Source organism: Equus asinus, chromosome 10, assembly GCF_041296235.1.
Source record: "Equus asinus isolate D_3611 breed Donkey chromosome 10, EquAss-T2T_v2, whole genome shotgun sequence".
In the NCBI taxonomy this organism is placed as follows: domain Eukaryota; kingdom Metazoa; phylum Chordata; class Mammalia; order Perissodactyla; family Equidae; genus Equus; species Equus asinus.
In genome coordinates, this window is record NC_091799.1 from 34,789,748 (window position 1) to 34,815,349 (window position 25,602).

The 25,602-nt window shown below is 44.1% G+C and overlaps 1 protein-coding gene across 8 annotated transcripts in view; it reads left to right on the forward strand.

Annotated features, from left to right (window-relative positions):
* EPB41L4B (erythrocyte membrane protein band 4.1 like 4B) overlaps positions 1-25,602 on the forward strand; it is a 131,757-nt gene that overhangs the window by 74,782 nt on the left and 31,373 nt on the right. For all 8 annotated transcript variants that reach the window (XM_070519058.1, XM_070519061.1, XM_070519063.1 and 5 more), the window contains exons 16-18: positions 17,583-17,797; positions 19,938-20,056; positions 25,124-25,249. In XM_070519058.1, coding sequence (XP_070375159.1) covers positions 17,583-17,797; positions 19,938-20,056; positions 25,124-25,249 — 460 coding nt within the window. The remainder of the gene's footprint in view (positions 1-17,582; positions 17,798-19,937; positions 20,057-25,123; positions 25,250-25,602) is intronic.

Consider the following 25,602-nt stretch of genomic DNA (forward strand, 5'->3'; position numbering starts at 1 on the left):
AAACTACAACATCGAACCGTAGTTCCTGGCATTCACCATACCCTGCTGTTACCCCTCTGTTCGCCTTTGCAAATACTCCTCCGTCAGCCGAGAAAGCTGTCACTCCCATTGCCTCTGCCCACCTCCTGCTCATCCCTTAAGCCTTTATTCAGATGCTGTCTTCTCCCAGGGACTCTGTGACCGCCTGCACCTCTGCAAATTCAGTTAGTTTCTGTGTTCTCTTCTACTGCTACCCTCCAGCCCCAGTATATACCACCAGTGCACTCACTACTTTGTATTGAAATTGCCTCTGTTGTTCATCTCATCCTGGAGCCTGTAAGCTCCTTGAGTATGAGCTTTGTGTTGCGTGGCCTTTGTTCCCCAGTGCCTGATGGATAGCAGGTGCTCAATGAGTGTCTGCTCAGCAGTTGAATTATCCTGCATTCATTCTAAAGGAAACGTCTAACCAGATAACAGGCAGTAATACACCGTCTCCAGCTGGTCCGAAGCTATCTGAACAACCGTATCCAGTCTGGGGCATTGCAGTTTGAGTAGGACGTTGACCACCATGTATGCTCTGGATTCAGCTGCTTCGTGTGAATGTTATGCAGCATCTCCAGTGTTCTCATGTAAGCACTGGTATCGTGTTGAGCAGGGCGGAGGATAGTCCAGCTGTGTGATACTGGAAACCCTGGCGGGTTGCCGCTGATCCACAGTAATAGGGTCTAGTAGTCACATGTGTGCTTCAAACTCCACGTATATCACTTCACTTGATCTGAGCGCTCTGTGAGGTGAGTGGTATCCTTTCCACACACGGGGGAGTTCAGGCTTAGGGTTTAACCAAGCACTTGCATGTGGTCGCACAGCCGGTAGTTGATAAGTCGTAATTCTGAGTCAAAGCTGGTGTTCTCCACCCCTGTGCTCTGATGCCTCACTGCTGGTCATTCCACCATTTGGGACCCTTTGGATCCACATCTCCGTGAGACTATTACTAGATTATGTTGAAGAGTTCAATGATACCCAGTTACTAAGTAGGTGGCCACCCACCACCAGTGTAGTAATTGTCTATACCCCATACGCACCGGCGGTCTAGTGACCTTGTCCATCAGCAGTGAGCTAATAACCCTGTAGCCCTCCCCCCCAGAGGTCTGCTACCCTCCACACCTCAGCGCCCCTCCCCCAGCTGTCAGGCATTCATTCAACAACAGTCCCCTTTTCAAAGGAGCAGAGATTGAGCATTATTTTTCCTTAGTGAACCGTTCATTTGAGAGGATCCACTGCTCTCTTCCAGAGATTTCAGAAGCCAGTCATTTCTTCTGGAGTATTACCTGTTAGCAAAACCAAGCTCGGTATTCCATTACTAATGGAATCAGCCTTTTGCATCTTTGAAGCTCGGGTACTCACTGGTCTTGTATCATCCATTATTTTTCCGTGATCCCTCAGAATATCTAAGTGAATTGACAGTGTCATCAGATTGGTGTAATTCATGTGGACTGGAAGTCTTGAAATCATGCAGGTAATTTCCTTGGCCTTCAAAACCCTCTCGCCTGTTTCATTTCTTGCTCTCCCATTTCCCCTGAAATAGTTCTCCTTAACAGCAAAGGTGAAGGAACAAGGGCAGCGCTGGCATTCTCTGTTTTTCTTGCCTGTTAATATTGCACCATCCTTCCAGGTCAGTGACTCCAGCCTCCTGGGTCCTGTTCTGAACACAACTAATAATAGATCCTTTTTGTTGTCCTTGATTTTCCAGCTTTTAACTAGTCCTTTAAGATCTGAGCTCATCAAAGAACTCCTTGAGCAGCCATATTGATCCTTTTGGATCAATAGTTCCCAAACTTGGCTCTGAGTCAATTCCCTGACAGACTGAGTCTTCCAAAAGTACCAGGTGAATACCCTGAATAGTCCTAGGATAATTTGCTTCTACTGTTTTGCTGCAGGAGGCAACAGACAAACTCCAAGGCAAGGCAGAAGGGCCAGAGAGAGAAAAAGCATGCTGCTGCTAAAGAAAGGAGAGTCCCTTTGCACATGAAAGGTGGCACACGTTAAGAAGCCCCAGGGGTGTCTAAAAGGTGAAGCAAATGTGAAATTGACATTCAGCTGAGCCTCTGCAAAAAAAATCCTCAATAATTCTGCAAATAGGCCCATTTCCCCCCAAGTTAGAGAGCCAAAGAGTCAATTGAACAGCTTATTAAAAATGGAGGTTCCTAGGCTCTGTTTAAATGGTCAGGGGTGAGACCTAAGAATCTTCGTTTTAACACACCCCAGAAATACGAGGTGGGCAGGTGCAGGACCTCACTTTGGAATAGCACAGCTTGCTATCTGGTTATGTTTGCCCTTATTTTAATGGCTCTATGTTAAGTAGAGGCCAACTTTTTTTTTTTAAGTAGGCACGATGTTAGAAAATAAATGGATACATACTAAGCAGCTAGATCTGTCTGCTCTGGGTAGTTTTGCATTTCCTCAGGCTCACGGTGAAGCAGAAGAATGTGAGAATTCTAGTGGTTCTTTATATGGCTTTAGCTTCATCCTAGCCTCTCTCCCCTAAGTCTGTCAAGCTGAGTCTATGTCATTGTTCTGTTCTCTTCCGAAAGCAAGAGGCTGGTGAATTCCAGCTTCTGGAGAAGGGTAGGGTGTGGACACACACCAGTCTAAGGACCCACGGGCAACGGTGGAAGTTTGCAGAAGCAAGATGGCAAGCCATTGCACGCCAATGAGAGAAGGACCGCCGCATCCGGTGTGCAGCGGTGGCTCTGCGTGGCAGAGGCCCTGCAGTTCTCTGACTGTGTGAAATGTGGGCGCTTTGGAATCTAACCCTGTTTGCTTCTCAGCTTTGCCACTAACTAGCCACGTGACCTGTGGCCAGTTTCTTACCTTCTCTCTGTCTCATTTTCCTCATCCTAAAATGGAATTTAGCAATGTCTCACTATTATGAGAAGGAGATGACATTGTGTATGTCAGGTGCTTTGTACGATGTTTGATGCTAGCTGGTAGCAATTTTTAGTGGTTTTTGAGATTTAGGGACTTAGCAGTCCATGTGTTGAGAAACAGGACAAGGAGATTCAAAGTGTAGCTCAAGGAGTCGTCCATCTCATAGGCTGATGGGTTAAGGTGGACGATCTAAGTTTAGCAATGGAAAGGAATTCCTGGTTCCAAAGGAAAGATCAGATGGCGGGGGTTAACACAATACATAAAGACACATCTCTGAAACGCTAACAAGCTAAGAGCAGAAACACCGTGGGGATCTTTTGAGAGGGGATAAAAAGAAATAGAAATAATATCTCCATCTGAGAATACTAAGAAATAACTGCCAGGGCGGAATGCAGACAATGCTTTCCCATCTGCAAACCGCAGAATTGGCGAGATCGCAGAATCTATTCTGCTGGTACAGTTGGGACTCAAAAGTTTGGAGAATGGGAACAGAGTCTGCTTAGTTCCCAGCTTGTCCCAGTTGGGGATTTCATCTTATACAAAGCAGAAGAAGCTTTTAACTCTCTGGAGACTAAGTAGAAAGTAATAAGGGAAGTACTCTGCTTTTTAAAACTTTTTAGTAGCTAATAAAGACAGCAGTAAAAATTCAAACGCAAATATCTAAAAGTTACTTTTCCTTCCCACCTTCTTGTTCCCTAGTTCCCTGGTTCTCCCCAGAGGCAAACATTGTTAGCATTTCTTCTTGTCCATCTAGACCTATTCTACATATAAATAGGCACATATATTTGTTTATCCAATCAATATCGATAGACAAGCTGCCTCAAATCCAAAATTACAATTTTGCTGCTGTCCTTGTACATTCTATTTATGCACTTAAACCAATCTATCTACAGAATAAATTCCCTACAAGTAGAGGTGCTGGGTCAAAGGTATGTGGATATTTAATTTGCATACTGCCTAATGAAATTTCCTTCCAAAGATATTTTACTTGATGACACTTCACATACATAGCCTCCGTGATCCCACAGAAAGCAAGCTCTTCGCCTTAGCTAGCTTCTTTAAACCTTTGTTAGTCTGATGGGTAAAAGTCAGAATTTCCACTTTAATTGCATTTCTCTATAAGCAAGGTTGCACACCTTTCATCCTTTTGAATGCCGTTTGTTTCTTGTTTTCTGTGCAGCGTCTGGAACTCCTATTCTTGAGTCATGCTCTTTAATAAAGATCAGGCTGGTGAAGTAAAATTAATCATGTCATCTTAGCGTTTTTAATAGTGAAGAAAGGGAAAGCTGGAAGAGTTGATTTTTACCAGACGTTTTTTGAAAGCAGTTTTCCACAAGTTCAGGTAACCATCAGCATGACACCATGCCCGGGAGATCCAAAAAAGGAAGATGGGCAACATAAAAATAGCCAAGATAAAGGAACTGATTTGTGATATCCGTGTTTGGGGAGTTTGAGAACTTTCCACTGAGACTTCTGACATACCCGCTCAGACATTGTAAATTTCCCGGGTGCATTCGAGCAAGGAAGGAGGGATTTACTTTTAGTTACAATTAACATTTTAATATGTCAGATCTAAGAACACAGCCGCATCCCAAGGCTTGCCACTGGTTTTGTTGGAGGAAAGGCTGCAGGATTTAAAATACCAAAACTGCTTTGGTCTAGGCAATCCACTGAAAAGGGTTGGAATAATTAGAGGAACATCCCCGTAGGCTCATGTTATCAGAAACCCCCAGAAACCTATCTAATCATCCCCAGCTGAATGCTGAATGGTTTAAATATCCACTTTGTGCAGCTGAGACCTCAAAAGCAAGAGGTGTTGCTATGCTAACGCCTCGACCAGCCTCATTCCGTGCTGAATAAGGGACACTGTATCTATATTAAAGGCAATTAAACAAGCCCTTAAAATTAGGCCCAGTGCATGGCTTCCGAGGGAACTAAGCATGTTTATAATAAAAGCTTCTGAAAAACCTGCAAGATTGAGGAACAGGATCATTTGAGGAGATTTTTAAGCACTAATGAAAACCAAAATGGATTAATCTTCGTCGTATCACCTCGGAAACACGTACCCAGTGTTCAGCACCAGCTCCCACTCGCACTAGTATCTGGTGCAATTAGAATATCTAAAACCTGCCCTTAACAGAGCATGCATTTTACTCATCTAGGCTGAACTTCTTTCTGGAATGAATAATAATTGAATTTCATTCATTTGGGTGAGTCGGATGGTGTCTGCGGAGTGGAAAAATAACACTCTCAGCTCCTGCACGAGTCTGCTGTCGTTCTTTTGAAGTGCAAAGAATGATAAAGAACTGACTCTTGAGACGTTGTTTTACCCATCAGCAGCTGCACTTTCATGGCAGTGATGATTTTCTCTGACTGTTCCTAGAGGGCTCCTGGATGATGCTATTTGGGGATGCCTTTAAAGCAGTGGCTAAGGGCAAGCCTGTTAATGCTGCTACCCAGCTGGGAAAAAAAGTCTTCATTTAAGACAAAGATTGGGCACTAGAAGGCAGAAATAAGAGGCCAAAAAAATCTGTAAGAAACCAAGAAGGGAAAGCGCTGTTAGGTTTATTAGAAGTGAACACTGCGAAGGCAAACAACTACATTTGTGTCCGTATATTTTTTTAAAGCAGGAAAGAGATTGAATAAACTCTTAGTCATGACCCTCTGCGCAAAAATGAGCTCATGAAATATTTATTCTTGGACTCCAATCCTGACAGTTGATCTGGAATTGCTAAAATCCTAGAGCTCACCACAAAGTGACAGAGCCTTCCTTGCAGCTTCTTGGTGCCTCACACACAGGCAACTGGAAAGCCATTGTAAAACTTAGCAAGAATAACATCAGGATAAAATGGGTTTTCTGGCAGAAAATTTTCAGGGCCTGCTTATCTGCTTCCAGCCATTTATCGAAACCATTTGATAGCAGTTTTGCCAAAGGAGAATTCCAGACTCAAAGATGGAGGCACATATACCACTCTAGTTCACGCAAGACAAAGACTCAGTTACCACCAAACCTTAAAAGGCTCTCATCACTCCTTAAGATGTGGAATATTTCGCTCCACAGTTTTGCGGAGACTACGAAGTATAATGTGAGGAACAACTGGGAAATTCATGACCAAAGTGAAGCTTTTGTGAATGGACACTTGATAAATTACCTAGGGAGAATTAAAATTTAATGCACTGCATCATTCTTGCAGCAAATATTTACTATGCTTCTCTGCTGCGCCAGCTCCTGTAATAGGCACCGGGGATCGATGTTGAGGAAGATGCCATCTTTGGCTCCAGGTAGCTAATAAAATAATCAAAACAGGAGTTCCCAGTCCAGTATGGATTCAGACATCACCTGTGCTAACGCTAGAATTAGTTGCAAGTTGATTGCCTGGAAAACATCTTGAAAGAAATACAAATTGGGGAAATTTCCTTCTGCCAATTGGTATTCTTCATAAAGGAATCTAAACCACGCCCCAAAAAAATGTAATTTTGACCTTTTCAGACGATAAAAATGAGGTAGGGACATCTTTTCTCTCAAGTCGATTTTTTTTTTTAATAAAGCCACTAAGCTACGGTTAGAAGTCATCTCTAATTAATAGACCTAACATTCGTAATGTGTCAGATTTCTAAGGTATTGATAGAATTTTCTTCTCAAACCCATTATGAAAAAGATACAGTTCTTCAAATATACTTTCTACTTTCTGCCGAATAGTGTGCTTGCACTTAGTTCAATAAGAACTTGCAGCAATATGTTGGTCTAATGACCCACCCACTCTGTTTAGTCTCTACTAAATTAAAATTGAAGTAAGTGACAGGTATCCTGGAAACCATGATGAGAAATGCGCCTTCTCCTATCTCTCAGTCAGACATGGTAGAGATCAAATTATTGCAGTGAGCTGTAGTTCCTTGCATATAAATGCTTAATAAATGTTTGTCCAAATATGCAGTGTCTGGGCCCCAGATAAGCGATGTGAATTACCTAACGTCACATGGCAGCAAAACCACAGCTAAGTGGCAATCAGAGTTCGTTTAACATCTTTATACTGCTGCTTTCATCTACAGGGCAAAGCAGTGTCTCTTAGTGCTTAAGAGAGCACGGGTCTCTTGAGTCAGGTTGCCTGGGTTCAAATCCCACCTCTGCCATTTATTACCTGTGTGACTTTCGGAAAGTGAATTAGTCTCTCTGTTCCCGTTTCCCTACCTATAAAATAAAGATAATAGTAATTGTCCCTCCTTCAAATGGTTGTTGGAAGATTAAATAAATTAATAGATGGCACAGTGCTGGGCGCTCAAAAATGTTAGACTTGGTTTTTTCCTCTACGAGTATTTCGAAAGCATGATTAATGCACCAATGATTAGTCAGAAGGTGTGATTCTGGCTTTCACCATCTGCTGTAAGAACATGATACTTGAGTAGATTCTGCTTAGAGTCTCTCAATTGGAAAGCCACAGTTCCAGGCTGATGGACTGGACTGTGGGCTAGTGGCTGTGCTTCCCAACTTTTTCTTGCCCTTGGCACACATAGAAAATGATATCTTTGTATAGCACACTGGGGTAAGTAGACAAAGCTGCATGAAGCTCCAGGCTCGCCCACTCCTGTCCACTTGCTCCAAGGACTGAGAGAATAAGTGGTTCAACCCGCTTGCGACCCTTCTGAGGCCCATCAATTGGGACGCTCTACTGCATTCTTGGTCAGCATCTCCGTGATGCTTTAGTTCCCATTGGGAATATGGAGTTGTCCCCACTTAGACCAAAGTAAATCAGGAACCAGTTTGCCCCAACCAGGCTCCACCGGACGGTGTTGAAAGAACTTGTGTGCTACTGTGTGGGCTACGCAGAAGCTGTTCCTGCCTCCAGGAACCCCGCTGTGAAGTTAAGGCATGTGCCATAAATAGGTGACAGAGTAACTCTAAGTACAGGCAGCACGTAAGCAGGCCATAAGCAGTCCAGAGAAGATGCCAGAGAAATCCATATGTTCATTATGTTTTCCTAAGAGAGACTTCAAGCTAGCACAACACCTGTGCGGGACTTCTTGCCATCCAGAAGTTGGCATTCCGTTAGAAGCACAGCATCTGTTGATTTCTTGACCTTCCTGGCTGATGATTTGGCTGATGCGAAGGTAGAAGAAATGCAGCGGGTATTATGTTGTTAATTCTGATCAGCAAGGAAGACTGGGTTGGAAATGCAAGATCGTTGGAAGGCAATGACCCTGACATCTTGGAATCGTTAATATGAAACGAGTGGAATTCAGGGTTTAATCCTCCATGTATTCTAATCTTTAGAAGATCAGATTTCAAAAACGTCAAAGAAAGGGTAGATCTAAAAGGGAATATTTTTCACATGGGCTGTGAATATAACAGATAATCTGAAAGAGGAAGGCTTTCAGAGCCCACCATCTAAAACAGTATTTTAAAGAGAAGGAAGGTAGAACATATGATCAAAAGCAAAGGGGCACAGATCTTTTTTTTTTTTTTTTTAACAAGGACTTTTGTAGATGCAAAAAGAGGAACAGGTTAATAACAAAGCCATTCTTGAGGACGTTATGTGAGATTAACAGGACAGAAGCAGAAGGGCTCAACTTGTGCTTTTCTCTTTTCAACAAGGAAGCTGGTCAATATACTAACTGCAAAAGGTGAAAAGAACAAAGAGAAGAAAATTGAAGTCCAAGATAAGAGAGCAAGGAGTCAGGAAATATTTGACTGCTTTACAATTCATTCAGGTCTTCAGCCTCAGAATAGTGGCCTTGAAGAATGCTGGGAAAATTTGCATATGTCATTGCTGAGTCAGCATCGGTGCACTGAAAGACCATGGAATCTTGGGGAAATGCCAGAAGAATAGACAAGGAAATGTCATACAGATTCTCAAAAAAAATGAATTTAAAAAACTGGACTAATGAACTGGGTGGTGATCCTGAGGAAGGTTTGAGAACAGATTCTTTTTTACGCACTTAGTAGAGGAAGTAGTGTTTACTCAGCAACAGCACGGATTCGCTCAGAAGAAGTCATGCTGATCTTTCAAGATTCTTGGGAGGCTCAGAGTAGAAGGACTGTCTCCAACCTGATAAGCAGAATTTGTCAGAAACCAACATTTGATGTTGAATCCCTAGATAATCTACACACTTCAGAAATAAGACAAGGATGACTGCTAAGGTTCAGAATCATTCTGGAGGCCTTACCTATGCAATAAGCCAAGAAAACAAAATAAGGAATAAATGCTAAAAAGGAAGAAATGAAATTTGTGTGATTGTCTTCTTAAAATACAAGTGAATTCCAATTAATAGGAGAGTTCAGCAAAGTGGCCAGAGGCAGAAATATCCTAAAGTCAGTAGTTTTATATATCTAGTAGTAAAAAATGAGAGTAAATGTAATAATTAATGAGATCTCATTTTCAATTGTGACAAAACTAAAATATACCTGGGAATAAAGTTTAAGATATTTGCCACATCTTTTGGAAAAGTTAAAGATTCTGACTGAAGGACATTTAGAAAGATCTGAATAAATGGTAGGAAATATGATGTTCCTTATGAATACATTCTCCCAAATTAATCCATAATATTTAATGCTCCAAATCAGAATTCCAGTGGGATTTTTTTTGGTAGTAACTTGAACTGTAAAGTAATCTTGAAGAATAAGTGCATGATAATAGGCAAGGAAAAACAAAAGAAAAAGAAAAATTATGTGGGAAAGGGAACAAGATTTGTTCTATCAGATATGAAATATATATATACATTAAAATAATTAAGATAATCTGATGCTGGTTTAGCAATAGATAAATAGATCAATAAAAACATGAAGAATCCAGAAACAGACACAGGTAGATATTGTGTATTAGTCATGGGCAATCAGGAAATCTGAAAACACTCTAGGCACTTCTTACAGAGGGAATTTAATACAGGGAATTGGTCAAAAAAGTGATGAAGAACTGAGATGCCCAAGTGGACAGTGAGGCAACCCAGAAATTAGTAACACTACAACCTGCTTATCACTCCTAGAGCTGGAGGGACAGAGGGACAAAGACAGGGGGCAGTGTTCCAGAGCCCAGGAGCTGGGGACACAGGAAGCCAGTCTAGTGGAAGCTGGAGCCACAGGGAACTCAGAGCTACTGCTGGAAACATCACTCGAAGCAGAAAGAGATGGGAAAGAAATAGCTTGACTTATCTTTTCCCAGCCTCCAGTCTGTCAGTGCCCTACCATTGGCCAAATGTACATAGAAGCCTGAGGGCAGCAAGCCTGGGAATTGCAGCTCCCTGGAAACAGGGCAGGTCAGGGCAGAGCGGAGACTGGATCTGAGTGCACTCAGGAAAGTGACTGGCGCATGTAGAAGGTGGCATTTCAAGTTAGTAGGGCAAGGATGAATTACTCCTTTGGTGATGTTGGGACAGCTCGTTCTCCATTTCAGAAAAAAAAAAAATGAGAACTTACCGTCACAATATTCACATTTAGTCCTCTTCCTGTTGGCTCCCCCCCAGGCTGTATTACGCCCTCCTCCGCTTACCCTTATCCAAGCACCTATCACACTGCCTGGACCTGCTACTCAGCAGTGAGCTCCTTGAGGGCGAAGACCACCTCTCACTTGTCTTTTCCCCCTGGTGCCTAGCACAGTGCTAGGAACAAGAGTTGGGACTCAGATATTTATGGAATGCATTAGTTGAGCATCTGCTATGTACCTAGCACTTTTCTTAGCCTGATGGAGGACACAAAATCATGTGACATGACAGTCTCTGTTCCTACCGAGTTTATTGTGTGGTTGGGAGGACAAGGTGTGTACACAAGGATGTCCCGAGCAGTGGGGTTCTGAGGAGGTCTTGAGATTTTCCCCATGAGTGCATTTGCTGCCTTAAATAGAAGCCGTGGCAGATGGGAAGATGTGGCAGATGAGACAGCAAGCAGAGAGGCGGGAGTCCTGGATTGTGTCCCAGGCTCAGCCACTTACCCGTTGTGTGACCTGGCCACCTCACCCCCTCACTGGGCCCCCGTTTCCCCATATGCAGAGTGGGGAGGTCGGACCAGGGCAGAGGTTCTCAGCCCTGGCTGCACAATGGATTTAGAGAGAGATGATGGTGTAATGATCTGGGGATGGGCCTGGACGTTGATATTTTTCAAAGTCTCTCCTGGTGATTTTTAAAATCAGCCTTTGTTAAGATACAGATCACATACTATACAATTCACACATTTAAATTGTACAACTCAATGTTTTTAGTATTTTCACAAAGTTGTGCGATCATCACTACAATCTAATTTTAGAATATTTCCACCTCTCCTAAAAGAGCCCCCGTACCGATTAGCAGTCATTCCCCATTTCCCCCCATCCTTCCTTGTCCTAGGTAACCACTAATCTACTTTCTATCTCTATGGATTTGCCTGTTCTGAACGTTTCGTATAAATGGAATCATACAACGTGTGGCCTTTTGTGTCTGATTGCTTTCACTTAGCATAATGTTTTCAAGGTTCATTCATGTTGTAGCGTGGATCAATATTCCATTCCATTTTGTGGCTGAATAATCGTCTGTTGTGTGGGTAGACCACATTTTATTTACCCATTCATCAGTTGATGGACATTTAGTTTGTTTCTACTTTTTGGCTATTGTGAATAATACTACTATGAATATTCACATATAAGTTTTTGCGTGGACGTGTTTTCATTTCTCTTGGGCATATACCTAGGAGTGGAATTGCTGGCTCGTATGATCACTCTATGTTTAACCTTTTTGAGGAACTGCCAGGCTATTTTCCAAAGCGGCTGCACCATTTTGCATTCTCACCAGAATGTGTGGGGGTTCCCTGGTGATTTTAATATTCATCTAGGTTTGTTCCTGTCTGGGGGGCTCTGTTTCTACAATTCTGTAATTTCTTATTTAGGGTTAGATCCCCGGGGCTGCTCCCCCAAGCCCATGTCACTCAGAACTTGGCTGAGCTGTGGAGTGTGTGATTGGCTCCACAGAGCACCTTGATCGTGCTGGCTTGTGTTTCAGAGACAGTCCTGTAAGTTCTGTGCTCCAGCTCAGGACTCTCGTCCATGCCTGCCCTGCCCTGATCACAGTTCTGGCGGGAGATTCTGGAGCATTATTCTCAATAATTATACCCCTATTATAATAATTAGTATACTATTGTAGTTAGTATAATTAGTATAATATTATTATTATGTTATAATAAGTTCTGGATAACTATACTGTTATTCAGTATGAAACGCATTTTGGTTGGGCACCGTGCGTTTGTCCTGCTGGCATCTCAGGTCAGGGAGGGGAGGGGCTCTGGTTGGGAATGCCTGTGGGATTGCGCGGGCTGGAGGAGTACCCCAGCCTCACTGCTGTGCCGCTGTGTCTGCAGAGCTGGGCCCACCCCAATATGGTCAACAGAGTCCCATGTGACACGAGCCAGTAGGAACACTAACTTCTCTGGCGTTGGAGGTAGAATGGGAGTGGGGTCTTCCCCTGAGAGAAGGGAGGAGAATAAATTAGATCTGGTTCGACTTCTCACTTCACATTTACTAACAGAGCGCATTACTCACCTTCACTAAGCCCCAGTGTAAAGTGAGGCACCGGCAGCTTCCTGGCAGGGTGACTGTAAACATTAAACGCTGACGTGCCTAGCGTGGCGCTGGGCCCCAAGCAGGCCCTTTCTTCCACACCACACTCCTTCTCAACTGCTGGCTCATGGAAGCAGAGGCTGAAGCCTACATACCCCCTCTCCATCACCCCCTGAAAACCAGGACTTGTGACCTCCTTTCCAGAATGCCAGAAGCCTCGTGAACCTCAGTCTCTGCTGATGGTGAGCAGGGAGCTGGCCTCATCTCCTGAAACTTAGCCAATGGGTCCTGAAGCTCTTGGGCTACTGAGTGTTGCTGGACCCTCCGGGGTGGACTTGACCTCCTCTGAGGTTCCTGTGAACAGGACAGATACACAACTCTAGTGGGCGCCATGTACATCACAGTCGATGTGAATGGCGCCCCCTGGAGTTCTGCAGGGAACGGTCTAGGAGGCCATGAGCAGTGGTTTCCTTGACAGACCCAAACCTCGCAAAACTTCTCCATGAATTAGGATCTTCAGGGTGGTCTGCGGTGTGTATGAGCTGAGGACGCTCCCAGGTCATTCCACTGCCTGCCTAGGACCCTTCTTCTAGAGACCCCTCCCCTCATAAGTTTCAGGCAGCTTCCTTGACCCTCATCTCTTTCTCTTCCTATTTATCTTTCTCAGTCTTCTGTTTCAGTAGCTGTAAGATGAAAGTCACACGTGCCTACTTTATTTGACATGTTATTAAACACAATTTATCACTCCCTACATATATACATATTTTTCCTGTTTAAATTTTCACTCTCTGTTTCCTTGAAATAAAAAGCAACATACATTTTTTTTTATTGAGGCAAAATTGACATATAACGTATTTGTTTCAGGTGTACAACATGATGATTCGATATTTGTATACATTGTGAGATGATCACCACAATAGGTCCAGTTAACATCTGTCACTGTACATGGTTACAAAAAGAATTTTTTTGTTGTAGCAGGAACTCTTAAGATCCACTCTCAGCAACCCTCAAATATGCAATACAGTATTATTAACTATAGTCACCATGCTGTACATTCCATCCCCGGGACTTAATTTTACAACCAGAAGTTTGTATCTTTTGATTCCCTTCACTTATTTTGCCCACCCCCGCCCCCTGCCTCTGCCAACCACCAGTCTATTCTCTCTATCTATGAGCTTGGAAAAAACCACATAGCTTTAACTTGGAAAGACATGTATATGATACCACTGCTCCATTCCAAGTCGTGGCAGACATCACTAATCAATCACAGTGCTCTTTCCTCCTGAGCTGGGCACAACTTCAGTATCCTTGATCTTGCTTTCCAACCAGAGAGAATCAGTTGGAGTTGGCATGAGAGATGATGTCTATTTGCTATTCCTCAGAAATTCTTACTCAAAGGTTTCCAGCTCTGCCTCCAGCCCTGGATGTTTACCACCAGATCTCTACTATGGGACATCTTTCCCCCTGGGTGTTCATTCTCTCATTCAGTGTAACCCATTTGAGGCTCAACCATAGTTTTCCCTTCTCCAGGCAGCCCTCACTCTCCACCTCTTTTTTTCTATTAAGGCCATGCCATTTGCCTATCTTCCAAGCTAAAAAAATCTGGAGTTTTCTGACCCCTCCGTATCTGTGTCCTCCCTTTCTCAAATCCTGCCTGTGCCCCCATCCTGTCACTGTCTTCCTTGCAATGTTTCTCTGACTTGTCCCTGCTGCCTAGATGAGCACAGCACCCGTTCAGAGCTTTAATAGGCTGGCAGCAGTGAGCAAGAAGGGCAGGGTGGAGGACAAGCCTTAAGTTGTAAGGCCCCTCTCATCCTTCCAGGCTAAAGGGAATTTTCTCTGTTCTGAGCTCCCAGTGGCTGTGCCTCCTTAGGACAGATATTACTTTCAACATGTTTGAGAGACAGGAAAGTGATGCCAGCAGGCTTTGGAGTCCACAGAGCTGCTGTCAAATCCCAGCTCCACAGTTTCGTTAATCCTTTCCCCCCTCCCTCATTCCCTCCCTCTTCCTTCATCCCTCCTTCTCTCCTCGCTTCTTTTCCTTCCTTCCTTCCTTCCTTCCTTCCTTTCTTCCATCAGATATTTATGGAGCACCTACCGTGTGCCAAGCAAAGATCTCTACCTCTATAAAAGAGGGTATTTTAGGTAAAATAGCAGCACAGTGCCTGGAGCAGAGCAAGTACTGAATAAATAGTTGGGGGAAAGGATGAGTTTCAGACCTGGAAATGCACCCGGAAATCGCCTGACCCACCTCATGTTACAGAGGAGGAAACTGAGGCCCAGAGCAACTGTCCAAGGTTCCACCACAAAGTTGGGGCAGAACTAAGACTAGAAACCAGGTGTTTCAGCTACAAGTCAGTGCACTTTCTGCTGCCCCCACGGGGAGGGTGGACCCCCTGGGTTGTGTTTCAGGTTGGGGAGGTGAGGCTGGACTGTGACCTCCAGGAGCCAACATCACACCTTCTTCCATATCCTTACACACTCACAAAATGTAAGACTGTCCTGAGCCAGGCTGGGTGGACCAGAGCCCCAGCTCATGGGGGGCACCCAGTGCCAGTTCTGGGATGTATCCTGCATCCGCAGCGGAACCCTCCTCCAGCCCTCCTTTCCCCAGTGCCCCAAGCGTCAGGCCTGGAAGCCTTGCTCACGCTGCTTCAGAAATATCCCAGAGGGACGCTCACCTCAGTCCGTCCACTGAGTTAGTCCGGGCCCTGTCCTGTCGCACTCTTCTAAAGGAGAGACTGGTGTCTCTCTCCCAGCAGACCAACCTCTCCACAGCACTCCGTAGGAACTTTCTACACTGTCACTCCAATCATGTCATGCCCTCACTTAAACCCTTTCCAGGGTGCCTTCTGCCCTCAAGATAACCTGGCATGCTTAACTCTTCATAAGTGGCCCTAGCTTGACTTCTTAGCCTCTCCTCCTGCTACTTTGCTCCTCATTCCGTCTCCTCCAGCCTCCTGCTATTTCAACCACCATTCCTTTGCTCTTACTATTTCTTAGGCCTATAAGAGCCATTTCTACCTTTTCATTTGAAAGAAGTTCCACAAAAAACAACAAAGTAGCATGCCTCCACTGATTTAGATTGCGCAGGTGACAAATGGGAGAAACCCAACTATGTCAAGCAAAAATAAATGAATAAATAAATCAGAAAAAAAATTTATTGAGCCTTGTAATTGAGAAGTTCCATGGCAGAACCAGCTTCAGGCATAGCTGTAACCAGGAGCTCAAGTGATACCATTAGGGTTTTTCTTTCTCTTCATCTACCCTTAACCTCTACTTTTCTTGTCTCCCTGTGCACATTGGGCCTCATTCTCACAGATACTTCTTTTTTGTGTCCAGGGAAGATAGTCACAAGTAGCCTTAATTTATATCATCCTTATAGCCCGAGCCAACTTGTCCTTTAAGCATAGTAGACCCAGTGCCTTGGGCCCACAGTGCTCTTAGGGGCCCACAAAAATGTTTTAGAAGAAAAAACTTCTTTAAACGAATTTTTTTTAGCTGAAGAACATAGTTTAATATATGATATTAATATATTCATCTTTATACAAACAGTCATAAAATAGAATTTTTCGTGTATTTTTTTCTAGAGAGGAGATGAAAGCAAAAGTACTTAGGGCCCACAAAAGTTGCAATAAGGCCCTGCTTAGCTCTCAAAAAGGAACAGAGACCCTCTCAGTTTCCGTGTGTTAAACCTTAGAGGAAATTCTGTCCCTAATCAGGTCGCATCCCAGAATAAATCACTCCGCCTAGAAGGATGGAGAACTCTGGCCAGGCTTGAGTCTCAGGCCCCCTCTTGGGGGAAGTATCAACCTCATACAAACACAAAGAATGGGGTTTCTTGTAAGAAAGAGGATTCTGTTTCAAGAATGTCCACCAAAGCTTGGCTGTCTCCCCCGAATGCTCCCTCCCTTATGACGCCTTCCGTGACGTCTTCACGTCTCCCAGAACTAGTTGCCTCCCCTCTGTGCTCCCTTAGCAGCTGTTTTAGTGTGAGTGTAACTGACTACATCACAGAGTTTTCCGCACTGGGATGTGAGCTCCTTGAAGGCAGAGCAAAGGAGTAGGCCGTAGAAATCTGGTCTGCAGGAATGTGCAGAGAGAGGGTTAGTTCTGCAACAGAGGGTGAGGAGAAGACCTGTAATCTGAGTCTTAAAGGCTGGAAGGCTTCTTGGAGGAAGGAGTGTTTTAGCTGGGTTGAGGGATGTGGAAGGACTCCAGGGGGCAGAAGGAGGTGAAAGGCACCTGGATCAGAAGGACTTAAGGTGTAGAGAAGAATATAGCAGGAGGTGAGCATGGGACAAGATCACAGAGGGTGCTGAGTGACACGTAAAGGAATTTGGATTTTCTCCTGCAATCCTGGGCTCTTAACGTTGGTCCCCAGAGGGCCTGTAGAGGGCCTGAAATTGAGTGTGGAATGTTGCATCTTGGTGCCTTTTTCTGCAGGGAAGCTCCATGGTTTTCATCAGATTTCCAAAGGGGTCTCTGTCTTCAAATGGTTAAGAATCCCTAGTAATGGAGAGGTTTTCCAGCTCCTGAAGCGAGGAGTGCCGTGCTCTGGAACGCAGTCAGAACAGCACCCTAGTTGCTGCTCAGTGGAAGATGGGCTGCAGGAGAGAGTCAAGGCAGGAAGAACTGTTAGGAGTCTGTTTCAGGAGTCTAAGTGGAAGGTGACATGGGCTTCAAACAGCGTTAATATTGGTAGAAACAGAAAGGAGCAACTGGAATTAAAAGACGTCGTAACAGTGAAATTAACAGGCGCTTTCTGCGTGGCGGGGGTGATGGAGAGGAAGAGACAGTAACTCCGAGACTTCTAGTTTGTATCATGATCTTGTCATAGGATGGTTAACAAATTGTTTTTTTTATGATTGCTTTATATTTCTTCTTCCTGTCGACAGAATGTCTTTTTTTAATAGAAATTATTTAATTTCAAAGTTAAGAATTTTTTAAGGCTTAAAGTCTCTGCTCTATATAAATTTTGACTTTCTGCTTTTCCTTTGAGCGCAGTGTTGCCATTGTGTCCTGTTCGACCATAACCCTGTGGATCAATCTGTTGAACCTATTTCTCTTGGTTTTTAATGCTTAGAGAACATCTTTTAAAGTACACTCAGGAATATCAAGGCTCTTTGCTTTTCTAAATCCCGACTTTGACGCCCTCCACAGCTACCCGCTCCCTTCCCCAGGGCTCAGCAGCTCGGACCGGCTGCCTTTTGGCATCGAGGAGAACGGGGGCACACCGTTCACTACCAAAGCTTCGGGAAGGCACCACCACCACCATCACCAGCACCAGCACCATCCAAACTATGGCCTCTCACTGACCCTGGAGAACAAGGAGGGGCCTTTGAGGTCCCCAAACTCCAGCAGTAAATCCCTTACGAGTGAGTAGGGGTGCAGGGGGTGGGGGTGGGGAGGGGGCAGCGATGCTGCAGGGCATGGCGGGCTTCCCTAGATCTTCAAGGCAGACCCTTTCAGTGCAGCCTGGAACGGTGGGAATATCGTGCTGGGTCACCAGGTCTGGGCAAGAGCAGAGAAGAGCCTTGTGCATTTAGGCAGGAGCTACTCGGGGATTATGGTTTACCAGGAAACTCTGATTTCATTACCATGTGGCAACCCTCTCTCCACCTCATGCCTTAGCAGATCTCTGCTTCCATGGTATCCAGCACGGGCTCAAAGCAATGGCAAAGAGCAAGAGGGGAGTGAGGTGGCTAGACTCTGTACTTTCCTAATTACAGGAAAACTGACTCTGTCCCGTTTCTGACGTCCCTCTTCTGACAGCAAGGTGACGTCAGGTAGATCCAGTGCACAGTTACAGGTCCCAGTGAGAGAAGTTATGGAAAGAGAGAGTTAGCAATTGTTAGCATTTTTAGCAATATGATGGTGATTTTCTATCTGTGAAAACTAATTAAAAATGTGGGCTTGGATTTTGTATGTCTATTATTTTTATTTTTCTAAAAATTCACTTTTATTATATTTTACTAAAGAATTGGGCTGTGACAGACTAGGGGGAAGGAACCAGTTCTTTATCATATATGGTTTGAAAAAGCACTGAAGTCGAGGCCAGAGTCAAAAGGCTTCGATGCTAATTCTCATTGTTAAGCCAAGTCCCCGTTGGAGCCTCAGTTTTCTCATCTATGAAATGGGGTAGAAGGTGTCGAGATGATGGCCAGGAAGCTTCCAGCTCTGACATTTCATGAGCCTTTGAGCTGGTGAAAGCGTGAGCCAATGAGCCTTCACGTGTAAGCCACGGGGAACAATTCTGGGTTGGCTGAGCCAGAAATGGGAACTCATCACGAACTTGGTTTTGAAGAGTCAGAACTCTGCCCTCGTCGCTATCTACACGGCCCTTGCCCTAGGCCACGGCTCATCCTTTTGTAAGTGGATAAGTGTAACAGCCCCCAAGGGGCACCGCGCCACCACAGTGGCCATATTGTAGCTGCGAAAGGAAGAGCTCTCACCAGATAGCTCTGACCCAATCAATGCCTTAAGACCTTTCCACAGTTCTTCACTGTCCTGGGATAAAGCCCACACTTCTGAGCATGACCACACACAGCCTTCACAGCCTGGCGCCTGCCCAGGTCTCCAGCCTCCCCACCCCACTCCTCGGAACACTCTAGCCACATGGAAATACTCTCCTTTCACCAAATACTGTGCTGTGTCCCACCTCCGTCCTTTGCACCTGCTGTTCCTTCTGCCTGCAGTGCTTTTCTCCACCCTGGTGAACTCCTACACATCCCTCAGGAACCAGCTCACATGTTGTCAGTGATACTTTCTCTAATACCCCTCTGTGAGCCCCAGCTTTGGGGTGCCTTCCTTCATGCTCCTATAGTAATTAAATAATCTTTTTATGACTTATTTGGAGTATCTGCACATGTCTGTCTGTCTCTCCAACTAGACGAAAATTGTCTCGTTCATCTCTTTATTCCAGCTCCCCAGATCCCAACTGCTAACAAGACATGGCACAAACTTTACTATGTAATGAGTGTTTAATATTTAATGAATATTTAATATATTAATGGTAAATACGAGCTAGTGAGAGGAGGGGTGGCGACCTAATCCAGAGTAGCCAGAAATCAAAACCAATGAGTTTGATTTCAGAAAAATAGCATGGTTTTTAAGGGCATGTTCCTATGCCTGTTAGCCTCAACATTCGTCTTTCCAGCTTGTATAGTGCTTTCCCATTAATAAAGCATTTGTACATGAATGGCCTCACTTAATATTCACAGCAACCTTACAAGGTAAGTAATTTTATTTTCATTTTTAAATGGCTCAGAGGCTCAGAGAGGTAAAGTGACTTGCCCAAAGCCACCCAGTTCATAGATCCGGGAGTTCGACCTTGAAACCTTGACCTTACATGTTCTCACACCCAGTCAGTTAGCATATATTTGAGAGGTTCAAGCTGTGGGAGGAGAAGGCAGGCAGAAAGGGCACTCGGGGTCAGGCTCTGGCAAGCATCTTCTATCACCTGTATCTCTCTGTTCTTTCAATCTTTCCTTATTCATTCCCCTTGGCCGCTTGTAGAACTGAGTCCAGGAGCTCCTGCCCTGTTCAGCGAAGCCGCTGCCCATCTAAAGAAGCTGGAACTGGAAACTGTGAAGGCTGCTGGACCCTGGCCTGCTCTGCACATCAACATCAATAAGGTGCCGAGGACCAGAGCTGGGCAATGGACCTGGGGCTGGCATCAAACCTCGGATTACTACCCTGGCCTGCCTCCTAAATCATGTGCCTTTGTCTTGGAGGGATTTCTACCCAGTCTCTCCTGACATATCTGCTCAGCGTGTCTCTTAGGAGCAAAGAGTCCCTCACATTCTTCTCGGGTGAATTACAGCATTAGGCGTTGCCCTCGGTACTGAGGCCCACAGGCTGGATCTGCCTGTCAGTGGTCTCTCCCTCCTTCTAATTGAAAGTTTCATGAGAGAAGCATCCACATTTATCTCCTTCCATTTTTACCCCTCTGTATGAGTCTGCTCAGGCTGCCGTAACAATATACCGTAGACCAGGCGGCTTAAACAACAAATACTCATTTCTCACGGTTCTGGAGGCTGAGAAGTCCAACATCAAGGTGCCAGCTGATTTGGCTCCCTAGTGAGGGCTCTCTTCCTGGCTTGCAGATGGCCGCCTTCTTGCTGCATCCCCGCTTACTGGGACAGAGAATCTTTCTTTGTTCTTTTTCATATAAAGCTACTAATTCCATCATGAGGGACCCACCCCATGACCTCATCTAAATCTAATTACTTCTCAAAGGCCCCATCTCCAAATACCATCCCATTGGAGGCTAGGCCTTCAACCTAGGAATGAGGGTAACACAATTCAGTCCATGGGGCCTGCTGTCCCTCTCTGACAGTGCCTGGCACACAGTAGATGTTTAGTGACTGTTTGCTGATGGAAGGAGGGAAGGATTGAAAGGAGGGAGTGAAGGAAAGAGGGACAGACAGGGCAGAAGCCAAGCTCTCTTTTGACTAGGCCCGTTCTTATGTCCAAACTGGCAGCCTTATGAAAGCCAGCGTTTACCTTAGAACTGTAGAACGCTGGCGCTGGGTTTGATCTGTGAGTTAGTTCCACCGTCTCACCGTCTGAGACCAGAAGAAGGGAAATGACTTTCTCAAGGTCATGCACCTGGGGCTGAATCCTTGGGCTCCTGACTCCCAGTCCAGTGCCCTTTGAACTCCAGAGTGCTTCTTCATTTTCTACACCAGGATTTCTCAAATTCAGCACTAGTGACATTTGGGGCTGATAATTCTTTTTTGGGGTGGTGGACTGTCCTGTGCGTTGTGAGATGTTTTGCAGCATCCCTGAGCTCTGAACTGGATGCAAGTAGCACCGCCCCCCATCCGGTTATGACAACTGAAATTGTCTCCAGACATTGCCACATGTCCCCTGAAGGACAAAATCGCCCCTAGTTGTACTATTGGACACATTTTAATTTTAAAAACCCGTGAAGGAATAGTCTTTTTCCCTCCTGGGGTGTGTCTTCCACTCTGATGCTTAGCTTTGCCCCTTTATGAGAGGGAGTAGGAAGCTTCTCTCCTTACCCGCGCTGGCGAGCCTGGGAAGGTCGCCTCCTCCCTGGGCTGTTCCTCCACTCCAGCCAGCCCTCTAGCCTACACTAGACCTCCAGGATTTCTCAGAAGACCCTCACTCTCTTGCGCTCCCCATGCCCCCTGAGGGCAGCCTAGAGTCCCTTTGATCACTAATGGGCCCCAACTTTAAGGCCCCACTCGCCCACTTTTTCTTCTATACCACCCTCGCTGATGGCCAGCTAGAAAAAATTCCTCTCGCTGGGCGGTACTTATATTCATTCAATCAACAAATCTGTATTGAGCAGGCTGGTATTGAGGCTGGGGAGTCAACCCAATACATCCTGTGTCCCCTGGATTGGTCTCTTAGTTTCTTGATTTTCAACTTTTCTTCTGCAATATTACACACAATAAATGGTTTTAACAGGGGCTTACCCGGAGTTTGACAAAATCCAAAAATATTTTGCAAGGCAGTATAGCATATAGCAACAGAGAACTCACAAGCTCTGTGTAATTTGTAGTTGCCGTGAATATCGGTGGAACGTCAACAGTCGTGGCTTGTTCTGGGTTAAGGCATAGCTGAGACAGCTATGAGTTATTGAGCATTTCCCTGGAGCTCAGGCTGTAACTCAACTCCCCTCTTTTCTCCTCCACTCGAAGAGATAAGCAAGTATGCTAGAGTGATGTCATATAACCTTGACTTTGTCCCAACACATAACCAAAGTATATTACTTCATACTATGATTTATCATTAATAAAACATGCCTTGCAGCAGCGCTCACAACATATCATGATACCGTAATGAAGAATCAAAGTTTTTGATGGCTTGGGAGTTTTTTTCCAGCCTCAAGGATGGAGAATCCTCTGATGCTTCTAAGGTTTGGATAAGTTACTGTTCTTGATTTAATGGTGAGCTGACATTTTCATTGCTCAATTCCACAATTTTACCCAAAATTATTACAGGAATTTAAATCTCATCAAATTTCAAATGTGTAAACAATTGTTAAAAAGCATCTGATCATTTCTTTATCCCCAATGATATCTGCAAACAGAGGGATTATTTCCAACTATAATAATATCAAAACCCAATTATCATTCATTTATACATTTTGAAATCTGTATTTCCATATTGAATAGTAAGGCATCTTTCCACAATTCAGATTGAATGTAAAATACCAAATATGGTCATGCAAAAGAGAGAAAGCATAACATTCTTGGAGCCATCCTCCAGGCTGGAACTGTGGTCTTGTTGTAATCCAGATGTTTCTCTCTCATAGAAATGCCTTCTATGCAAACATATTCACAGAATGATACTCAAATTTTCCAAAATTTATATTGGTCTTTACCTAAGTCAATTCATAGGACTGAATAGTAGCTCCTGCTTTGTCAGAACAGGAACAAACCAATTTGAATTTTATGTCCAAAAAGCATTTTAGAATTACTAAAATCAAGGGGAAAATCGATGCTAAATTCTCATTATTTTCTTATTTTGTCTGTGTTCAATTTTTTAAAAATCGGTCTTTGGTCATTACTGTCAGTATGACTATATCCCCTAAAGCAATTTTCAAAAACCTCAAATGGGCTTTAGAACCAATTTAATTTTTATATCTCAACATATCATTCTAAAAAATTAAATCTAATTGAAAAATTTGCTCTTTATACACCAGTGAAAACATCCATGCTAGTATTAAACAATTATCTTAATGTAACAGGTTTTACAAACACAAGGTAAATTATCCTAAAGTTATACTGTAAAGGTCACATCTCAAAAGAAATAAATTACTTAATTTGCTTTTTGGAGAATGCTAAGTATTGTACGATAACGATTCCAGTCAAAGAGTCTGTTTTCTTTATACCCAACTTGATGGTTTAGGATCGTTAGTGTCCTCATATCTGATGCTCTTTTCTAGTAATATTTCTTTTCTAACATGAATCTAGAATCTAAGAATCTAACATGAACAAGCCATTCATATCTTTTTTCTCATTTGATCATCATGATAATCTTATGCAGAAAGAAATAGAGACCAGAGAGGATAAGGGAGCCAGTATGGCTGAGTGGTCAAGAGCTCTAGCTTTGAAGTCGCGCAGTCCTGGGTGTGAATCTTGGCTCTTCTGCAAACTTCCTGTGTGACCTTGGACGAGTGACTTGCCATCTCTCTGCTTTGTTCTTGTCTGTAAAATGGGGAGAGTGATAGTATCTACCTCCGAATGGGATGGTTAAATGAGAGGATTCAATGAGATGTGCATGTGAAATGCTCTGTCAATGCCAGGCCCGTAATAAGCTCTCAGTAAATGTGAGCTCCTGGCATTATGTTTCTTTTTATCATCACCACCATCATCATCTTTTTTTTTTTATGGTGCTAGTAAAGGAAAAAGCTGTGGTTCAAATCCAGGTCTTTTGTCTGCTTATCTTGCTGTCACATGAAATTGCTGCATTCTGCTTGTTCTACCAAATGCTCCTCTATGCATTTGGAGGTCCCCCTGGAAAACCACATTCTGTGCCCTCTTTTCTTTATTAAATGATGTCGACCAGCCAGTTGCCCTATTCTTCCTCTAGGACTTTATAATACTCCTGCTATGTGTACCAAGGTGCTCCCTGGGTGAATGGTTGGATGAGATTAATTTTGGAACTTGCAGAATTTGAGGCCCCTAGAACATTTTATTCTTGCCCTGGTACGTTGAGGCTAACATGCCACATTCAGTCCTGATATCACTGAAGTGACTTTTAGTGATCCTGTGTCTTGTATCTTTCTTATTAAACACACGTCTCTTCTACTGATAACTACATACATTATAAGCTTATTCAGTAGGTACTCACTGACACCTGCGGTATGCTGAGCCCCATATTAGCCCTGGGATATGCAATGGCCCCGATAGGCATGGTTCACAATAAGACATTATTTCCCAGAGTGTGGTGTGTGTACCATCAAAGATGATTTCAGGTTATATACATGGATGAGTATTTTTAGGAGTGATGTAATTATCATACTGTATGTTATAATGAATATAATAGTCACCAACCCTATGATTTCAAAGATATTATTGCTTAGGTCATGTCTAAAATAGGTAGTCCCAGGGTAATCCACCTTAACTGGATCATATCAATTATAGGTACCCATTCAGTTAATACACGGGAAATGGCAAAAATAGTAAAGGTGGTGCCAAATGATTGAAGTCTGAGACACTCTACCCTGAGGTAACATAGGTAGAAATTTCCCATTGAGAATCAAATATTCAGCAAGATTTATTGTAAAATATCAATGAAGATTTTGTGTTCTTTTGCTTGACCCAACGCGTCTCAGAATTGAATGTTGGTATGTAAGAGGTAGGAGTTATGGGGGAAAGAGCACTGCATGGGGGTGCCGGAGAGTGGAAGCTTCAGTCCTGGTTGGGCCACTGGCTTTAGTTGCATGACTCCGCACGACCCTCTTCTCTTTGAAACTTGCCCCAGTCTTCTGGCTCACGGGCTTCCTAATACATCCTCTCCCTGCTTCCCACGAGAGGGAGAGGACATGCTGGTGAATCCTTTGCAAAGAGTAAAAGCATTCGTACAAATAGAAGGAGTTGATATCGCCTTGGTCTATGTGTTTAAGTCTATGTGTTATTTGCAGTTATGACTGATGGGAAAAATTAATGTATGTGTTTTCTTCTTTGTTTACAATCTGTTGCGTGTATTTCGGTTCGTCACAGGCTGAAGAAAAGAAAGTTTCGGAGAAGACTCTTCAGACCCCGCTTTTGCCTTCCCCTGTGGCCGATCACGTGAAGTGTAACATTTTGAAAGCCCAGCTGGAGAATGCTTCTCGAGTGAGCGCCCAGGTGCGTGGAGCGTGCGCATTCCTTTGATTTCATGTCACGGGATTTCCTCAAAGCCACATAGAAGAAAGAGGCACTCTAGGATTGAGACATGCCATGTCAGTCAGGGTCCAGCCGAGAGACAGGAACCACATCTATGTGAACAGAGATTTTAATATAAAGAGTTATTAACTGATGTCAAGTTATTAATTGGGTAACTGTATTTTGTGATGGGTGTAAGGGCCGCAGACTGCTGCATCTCCCGTTGACCTCCTGCGTGTTCAGTAGACGTGGTGGCCGAGTGGGTGTCCCTTCTTCCCCCATCATTCTTTGTGGGACTTACCACAGGGAGGAGGACAAGGCTTCTATCGAAATCC